This window comes from Rattus rattus, chromosome 2 (assembly GCF_011064425.1).
Source record: "Rattus rattus isolate New Zealand chromosome 2, Rrattus_CSIRO_v1, whole genome shotgun sequence".
NCBI lineage: Eukaryota > Metazoa > Chordata > Mammalia > Rodentia > Muridae > Rattus > Rattus rattus.
In genome coordinates, this window is record NC_046155.1 from 102669106 (window position 1) to 102678199 (window position 9094).

The 9094-nt window shown below is 39.9% G+C and overlaps 1 protein-coding gene and 1 non-coding gene across 2 annotated transcripts; both read right to left on the minus strand.

Moving 5' to 3' along the window:
- Window positions 1-1254: 1254 nt before the first annotated feature.
- Window positions 1255-2217, minus strand: LOC116894051 (olfactory receptor 51G2-like). The gene is given in 1 exon segment (XM_032895772.1): window positions 1255-2217. A coding segment is annotated over 1 exon segment (963 nt).
- A 6375-nt stretch (window positions 2218-8592) lies between these two features.
- On the minus strand, window positions 8593-8723 carry LOC116895037. Its single transcript, XR_004387223.1, has one exon. It is a non-coding gene; the product is annotated as a small nucleolar RNA SNORA17 (small nucleolar RNA).
- Window positions 8724-9094: the final 371 nt, after the last annotated feature.

Sequence of the window (9094 nt, forward strand, 5' to 3'; positions counted from 1 at the left end):
GGGAATGTGGAAGTAGTAGTTAAATTTCTGAATGTTCAGTGAACACAATGGCATCCAGAATGAAACGAATAACAAATTGGCAGGATTTCTGAAAACAGCACCCCATGCTGCAACCACGTGATGTCATTGCTGGCTTGGATCTGGACATACCATCGGTTTACCTGTCATTGCATACGCTCCATACCACAAATCCCAGTGAATACAGCCTGGAATAATGTGCTTCAGTTTTGAGTCTATTGTTTTTTGTTTGTTTTTCTGTGCACACAAAATTATGTTTCTCTAAGTTTACTTCTGTCATTTTGCCCTATGTATTTATAAAGTGATATTCTCAGCAAAGCCAGTATAAAATAGAAACATCACTTAGATCTGAAAACTTTCAAAGATACTTTATAGTCTGCAGTGTGAAATACTCAGGTGAGACTTAATTGTTCATGTGAAAGAATGTTTCATTACACCCAAATTTGCATTAATGTATAGTAAATGGTAAAAATTTATATTTAACAGATTGTTTTAACATAAAAATTTCCATGATTCATATCAGTAAATATTTGGTTTCAATACTTATTTTGTACACATGGAAGCCCAGAACTGTGTAAAAATTTCTCACATGAAAAAGCATCAGAATAGAATAATTTCAAGAAGGCTTGTTGTATTCAATGAATGAATAGCTCAATTACTCGAATGGAAAATTTGCATTGGCCTTTAAAACATATTGTGAAATTTCTTACATAGTGTATAATCATCCTAGCAACACTGTATCAGATAACTATTCATGTTTAATCATAGAAAGGACACAATGATAAACAGATAAACACTTGGCTCTCTGATTACCCAGGATTCTGCACATACTTGTAGCAACATACCCATTAAATTATATAGAGTGTTTTTTTCTTTAGAAATTTAATGTCTACAAAACAAAGGCAATGTAGGAAACATTATTCTGTTTCTGAAATCTAAAATAGGTCCAGAAAACATTGGCTTTCAGAAAATATGTGTGACATAAATGAGGTAACAAATGAACAAATTTTAAGGTCAGAGAATGTAGCTCAGTAATAGAGGGCTTGCATAGTATGCTAGAAGCCTTGGAGATGATCCCTAACATCATGGTAAGCAATTATAGAATTAATTTTCACCAGTCTTACACTTATTGTTGGTACCTACAACAAAGCAATGTGTTTGACTTGATCCACTCAGTATATTATTTTTTTCCCCAAACACTTCACAGTCTCCAAGTCTCATAAGCATCCAATGTCATCAGGTCTGGTCTTTTCCTCTTAGAACTCTGAACATGGCTCCCCTGATGGGCTTGGACTTGACACTATAGATGATGGGGTTGAGCACAGGAGGTACCACAAGGTACACGTATGCAACAAGGGCATGAACAATGTGAGGCAGGTGCTTTCCAAAGCGGTGGATCATGGACACACCTATGACTGGAATGTAAAAGACCAGGACAGCCAAGATGTGGGAAACACATGTGTTGAGGGTGCGGACGCGCTCCCTTGGAGAGGCTAGCCCCATCACTGTGTAAAGAATCAAGGAGTAGGACATGACAATAAGCAAGGAGTCTACACCCACTGTGGACAGAACCACATAGAGTCCATAGAGGATGTTGACAGTAATGTCAGCACAGGCCAGCTTCATGACATCAGCATGGAAACAGAATGAGTGAGACAGGAGGATCTTGCCAGGGCAGTAGTTCAGTCGCTTCAGCAAGAAGGGCACTGGGAATAGTGACAGAGTGGCTCTAGCTACAATGGCCATCCCGATCCTGATGATGACAGTGTTAGTGAGGACAGATGCATAGCGCAGTGGATTGGAGATAGCCACAAAGCGGTCAAAGGACATGGCCAAGAGCACAGAGGACTCCAACACAGAGAAGGAGTGTAGGAAGAACATCTAGATCAGACAGGCATTGAAGTCGATGAAGCGATAGTCAAACCAGAGCACAGCCAGGGTGGAGGGCAGCGTGGACAAGCTGAGACCCACATCACTTAGAGCCAGCATGGATAGGAAGTAGTACATGGGTTGGTGTAGGCTATGGGTCCTCCTCACAGCCAGGAGGATGAGACAGTTTCCGGTGAGTGCCACAGTGTACATGAAGGAGAAGGGGATGGAGATCCAACCGTGGACAGCCTCTAGTCCTGGGATGCCAATCATGAGGAAAGACTGTGGCTGGAAGAAGGAGATGTTGATGAAAGGTTGGGAAATGATCATCCTTGAGGACGTCTGAGGACTCTAGGAAGTTATGATCTCTTCTTAATCTCTGAAGAAACCTAAGCAAAAGAATTACGTTATGCCAAGACATGGGCTTTAATATCCGCTGATATGGGTCCAAGCCTGATCGTGACAGACATGAAGCAGAGTTAGAAATGTAATGTGTCTAAAGAAAAAATACTTTTAAAGAAGAACATAGGACTAGCAAGATTGTTCAGCGAGTAAAGAAGATTGTTGCCAAGCTTGAAGAATTTAGGTTGTCTTCAGATCTAATTTGTTTACCAATATGGCCTCTGATTTCCACATCTTCATCCCTCATACTAAGTAAATCAATAAATTTCAAATAAAAGGTTACTGTTCAATATGAAGAACAATAATCTGTTTGCAATTAAACCTGGCAGTGAAAACTAAGACCCAGAATACCAAGACATTTGCTGTTAAATCTCCCTTAGAAATGGCTGCATAAATTTTATAGAAACAATGTCAATGTCAATCAATAGACATGTTCATGTGGAAGGAGACAATTTTGTGAGGTCTCAACTCTAGTCCAAGAACTCCAGGCAACTCGTGACAACTAAGACAGGATAAGTATCACCTCTCAGGGATAAGACTCCCTACTGGTTGTTTGATTTGAAGTGGTCAACAAGAACCATATGCACACAGATAACAAAAAGTGACTCAGCAATTGTATCCACGTCCTTTTCCACAGCATGCATATGTATGTAACAATAATCAAAGGAGCATGGGAGCATGGGAGGGATTCAAAGCAAGGACCTGGGAGGTGTTGCAGAGAGAAAAGTAGAAGAGATAAGTAGTGAATTTACATTTCAATTAAAATCTATAAAAAACATTATTCATCAAATGCATAAAAATGGAAGAAAAATCTGTCTCAAAGTTTTCTGAATAGTTTGAAAGTGAAAGAAAGAATCAAACCATATTAGTAGAGAGTAAAAATAATTGGATGGTGAAATAAAAATCAAAATGGCAGACCAATGAAGAGGAAGATATGAAGAGCAAAGCAGTGGCAGGGCAGGGGGACTGGGAAATTCCCCGTTACCAAAGGCCAGCTGTTAAAAGAATTAATTTAGAAGAAAAACCAAAGTTAAATTGAGATAATGAACTAGAGACTATATGATGAATTAAATAGTAGAATCATAAACACGGCTTTTTGAACAGAATCAAGTAAAAATAGAACACAGACAAATACTTTAATGTACATTAAATGCTTTATCGAAAATTAAAGACTACATGAATATACCTATCATGTACCAGGAAATAAATACCAATGAAAAGGCCTATGTTTATTATTTTAGGTATATACTATACTACTAAAATAAGAAGAAATTCTAGAGGTACCTTCTTAATGCCTTTGTAAAGCTGAGCCAGGAATGACAGAATACATTCATGGAGAGAAAGCAAAGACAAACCAGACTGATAGAGCAGTGAGTCGAGTGGCTAGATGTGGTCTCCAAACACTCACCCGGAAGAGGCAATGGTCACTGAAAACTGCCCGGTTTGGGAACTCACACTGAAAATATAACAAATGAATCTGGAAATTTTTCACTACTAGACAACATGAAACTAGTGGGGAAAAAAAAACAACTGGGGTCATTTAATCATAAAGCAAGTCAGTCATTCACCATGGAGGGCAAATGGGCATCAGTGCTACTGAGACCTATGGTGCATTGAATCACATTATATCTACGTTCTCTAGTGACGTTGCCATTTACTCTGCATCTTGTTGTGTCACAGAACAAAAACGGTGATTCCTATTTGTAGATGTTTCATAACAATTGAACTAGAGAGCTTTTCTTCTGTTCAGACAGTGAAATGATGGGAAGCCAAATTGAAAGGAAATGATAGTTTGCAAAAATATTACTTCTGATTTATAGCTAATTACCAGTTTAGGGAAAATAAAGAAAAGAGCAGGAAACCAGCCTGGTTGTCACAGCAGCAGATACTGAAAAATTCCAATTAAGGGCAGGTAAAGTAACAGGTCAAAAGGTCAAAATTTCTCCCATAAATAAATAAGAAAACAGAAAAAGAATGGGTGCCATCTATTCCCTTTAATTTTCTTTATAAAGCCTATAGAATTAAGAAAAGATGTTTTATGTAATCAGCTAAATAGAATATGTGAGTTTCATTAAGATTTTGTTTTGAAAAAGCCGAACACAACAAGAGAGCAAACTAGTATATATTTTTAAAAGCAGACTTGGGGAAATGTAAATCAATGCTAGTTACATTTTTGTGGTGATACTCTATTCTGATATGATTGTAATAATGCAGCTATGCTTTAATATAGGTAGATAGTTTATAATAATTGATTCTAAAATAATTGGGGGTGCAGAGTGGTCATGAGTTGGTAATTATGCAGTTGGGTGCAGGTTTGAAAATATCCATGGTCTCCCCTCAATTTTCAGTTAATTATGAACTTTCATTATATGCATTAGAAAAATACTGTTCTATAATTATAAATAAAAAATATTTAAATGTGATACTTATGTACAATATTCATCTCACTTTCTCCAAAACTATGAGGTCATCATAATGATGGAAAAGCAGGAAGGAATAAAAGGATCATGAAAAGTTAGTTTATGGTAAAAATAAAAGAGAGTAAGAAACTGGCACAGACTGCTTCATTTTTGAAGCAGTTTGCTAGATTCAAGAGAACTAAGAAATTAGCACTGGAGACTGACAATAGAGTGGTTTCACAGGAAAGATTGCAGTCTCTGTCTTAGGTATGTCATCTTCCCTTGCAAGAAGTTCTGCAAAGAAGGTTCAGAAGACCCAGAGGGTCAGAGAAATGAGAGCACAACTTTGGAAATGAGCAGCTTGACAGGAGTTAAGACTGCCTAGCTCTCTCCCCCTACTTGGATCAGAGTCCCAGTAGTAAGCTTGATTTTGCACCAACTGCTAGGCATGCTGGGGTCATTTCAGCAGGAAATGTATAAGCAGGAATGTCTGTGGAAAAATCCCAGTGCTGACAAAGACTGCAGAGAGGATAGACAAGTGCCCAGAGGGGAAGAAAACCAGACACACATCTCATCTGATTCTTCTCTTTAGATAATACTAGAAATACAGTGTGAGTTTCCAATTCACATCTGAGCTATAAACTCCAGGACTTTGGCAAATCTGTCTACCAGTTTCTACTGTTTTTTGTTCCAGAAGATTTCTCCTTCCTTTTTACGTACCCCATTCAGACTCAGATCACCAACTGAGGTTGAAAGAGCAGCCACAAATATGGGAAGTGAGGAAAAAGCCATTCTGGGGCCTGGCTACTCACCCTGGTTATTGTTCCAGGCTGTTCTGTCTGCAGTGAAATGACCAAGATTTATCTCCCTGCACAGGGAGCTGTAGCAGCAGCATTTGTCTCCAGGGAAGATTGGAGTCACAGAGGTATCATTCCATTCAGGTTCTTCAGGAGTGGGAAAGTTGGAGCTGGCTTTGAAATCCAGAGGAAGGGAGTTCAGGATCATAGACTTCCCAGCAACCCATCAAAGTCAAGTTGTCTTCAGAGACTAGTAGCGTCCATGGCCCATCAGTACTTGAAATCTTTCTGATTGAATTCCTGAAGCATCCTCTGGGCCAGTGCACAGAATGAGTCCTGCAGGATTTTTTTTTTGAATTTTCATAGAGTAGGCATAAGGAACAAATCCAGAGACAAATGGATTGTTGTATATATTGGTGCAAGTGTAAAATGATGGAATCTTTATAGAAAATGGTATGGTGTTTTCTCTAAAAATTAAAAATAGAAATACTGCATGATCCATCAACCCTACTACTGGGCATATACTCAAGGGAAATTAATTCAATTCATGAAGAGTTAACCATATGACTATTCTTTACATGGTTATTCATAATAACCCTGACATTATTTGTGTCCATCAATTGCAAAATTGCAATTGGTAAGTGGATTGCAAAAATGTAATTCACTCTTTCTGGAATATTATTCAACCCAAAAGTGAGAAAATGAGGCCGTTGGTAATAGTATGGGTGAACAGAGAATATAATGCTAAGAGAAATAAGACATAGAGACACAGATACTGAACTGAATGATCTTATATGTGTAATATAAAAGTGTTCAACTCATATAAGTGGATGAAATTGACAACAAAATAGCAAGTCCTTCAAGATACTGAGTTTTGGAAAGAGTTGTTGAAATGGTAAAAGATTTATGTTATGTACTAAACTCTATAGTATGGGACATGTTGCAGATTATTCAAATACATTGTGAACCCTGAAATTGTGCACTGTAAAATATTATCTCTTTGTGGTATGGCTCAGCCCTACACACACCTTTAACCCAAGAGCTTTCCGTAAACAGGATTAAATAAAGTCAAACATAGGTCAAGAGCCAAGGCAAGCACAAGATGACAGGGAGTGAACATAAGAATTCCAAGGAAAGAGAAAGGGGAGTCTTTGAGTTGAAGGATATATAAGACAGAGTAGAGAAGAAGAAGGAACTTTTTCCTTCTGGAGCATTGGTAGAGTAGGAAGATCAGCTCGGTGCTTTCTCTGCTTCTCTGAGCTAGAGCTTTTCACCACAGCATCTGACTCCTGAGTCTTCATTTGGTAAAATTGAACATTTGGAATTTTGTTATCTCTTAGGATCCTTTTGTTTTCTAAAAAGATAGAAAGGGAGTAGATCCAGATGGGAGAGGATAGGGTGGGGAGATCTGGAGGAGAAACTGTAATCAGAATATATTGTATGAGAAAAGAATCCATTTTCAATGAAAGGGGGAAAAGAAAAAGAAAAAACCAACAGCGACAATAGTTAATTATAATGTATTGCAGACTTGAAATTGTTGAATAGACCTTAAATGTCCTCACCACAAAATGGCAACAGCAAGTTGATGGGCATATTGATTGACTTTTTTCAACCATTTCACAATAGATACATATGTGAGAACATAGATTTGCACCATATAGACACAGTTTTTGTCGGTTATTTCTTGATAAGTCTGGAAAATATTGTTTTGTCAGCTTTATCTCCTGATTTATTTTGTTTTTATTATTTTTTTAACTTTTCATCTGTTCTTTGTGAATTTCACATTATGCACCCAACTCCACTCATCTCCACTTCTCTTCTTACCTCCCGTCCTCCCTTGTAACTTCCCCTGAATGGAGAAAAAGAAATCTCATTGTGAAAGCTATAGTGTGTTAAAGTGTGTCCCACAGTATACCTGTTAGTCCACATTTCCTTGCTTGCAAATGTTCATTGAAATGAGTTGTTGGTCTGGTACATGGCCTTTGGCTTCTGTTATACTATCAATACTGGAACCTCATTGGGAGTCCTCTGGGATATCCTGTAGTTGCTCTGTGTCATGGAGATCCTGTAGTTTTTGATCTGTAGGACTGGCCCCTCTATGCACTTCAGCAGTTCATTGATGGTGTAGATGTTGGGATGGGACAGATCAAAGCCCTGGATTTGGGCTTGAGAGGTTACTATTCTGGTCAGCCCACCAGGTCTCCTGTACCCATACCACCAAAGCAAGCTCTCTTGCCCTGCCCTGACTGGTCCACAGGCAAGCAAGGAACAGAGTCAGTTCTCCCACTCTCATGCCCTTGGGGCTGGCTCATCTTCATCCATGCTCTCAGGCCCAGGTCTACTGTGCTGCCCAGGTGAAGTGCAGGACCTGCTCTCCTGAATGCTGCAGCAGGTGAGGGACAGTGACAGCTGTCCTGCTCTCAGGATTCCATGGTACCAACTCTCCTTCCTGCTGTAGGAGAGGAAGGCAAAAGGAAGGGGAGGGATCTCTCCCTTGTTTGTGTCACTGCACAGAAGAGAAGAGTCAGGTTGTCCTGTGCTCATGCCCTTTGGGCAGCAGCTCACCCACAACTCCTGCATTGTGCAGGGGCCTTCTCTCCAGAGTTCTACAACTGGCTAGGCGTGGGGTCAGCTTTCTTTTTCTCACACCCCTGGGCTAGCTCTCCCAGGATGCCCAGGCAAGGAGTGAGACAAGTTCCACACAATCCTCAGACATCAACCTATCCCTAAATCAGGGACATTTGTCTGGCCATTGGTGGTAGCAGACCTTTCCTGCTGCAGGAATGGACCCAGACAAGATGTCTGGTGGCATCACTGGTTCCTCACATCAGGCTGTTCTTCACTACCCTCAAGTCTCCAGTTCTGCCTCTTTTCACTGTGCCCACATCTTTCTGTTTCTCTTTTTCTTTCATTTCCCCACACTTCCTTGATCCTCTTAGTGGCACCTGTGGCTTCTGAGTGTCTGGGATCATCTCAGGAGTGGTCTCAAGAGTGCCAAGCCCCCACATGTGCGTTATAGCATCAGGTAGGGGTCATCTTGGGTATGGTTCCCTTGCTCTGCAAGCTTGTGTGGTGTCAGGTGGTTGTCTTTGGCTCACCTTTTTCAGAGTGTTAGACTACTAATAATTTAGATGTTTACAGGACAGAACACTGAAAGTAGACATAGCATCTTTCCTCTCTGCCACCTACTGGTGCACTTGTAGCACAGCATCATACCTGCAAAGCCTTTAGGGGCAAGTTCCTGGTTTATTTTTAAGCCACTTGAAATCTTATTCCAGCCACTGCTGTGGGTACCAGTTCTGAGCAGACTTTAGTCACCTTAATTCACTCTTACTAAGGCCCTATGTCCTGTATCCTCTGCTTTCTCCTGGCTTCTTTTTTGATGATACAGTAAGAGTGGCCCATGAGATTCACAGATACTCGGGCAGAGACTGCTTGCCAGTACACGAAGCTAATGTTTAGTAGGATCCAAGAGGGAAAACCGCCCCCTTCCATTTACAAGGCAGTGTACTCTGTGACAAAGTTTAGGGAGTTCTGTATGACCTAGCAGTTCTTGTATAATGAGTAAGCAATTCCACACTGCATTTTATTTAGTTCTTTCTTTCCCCT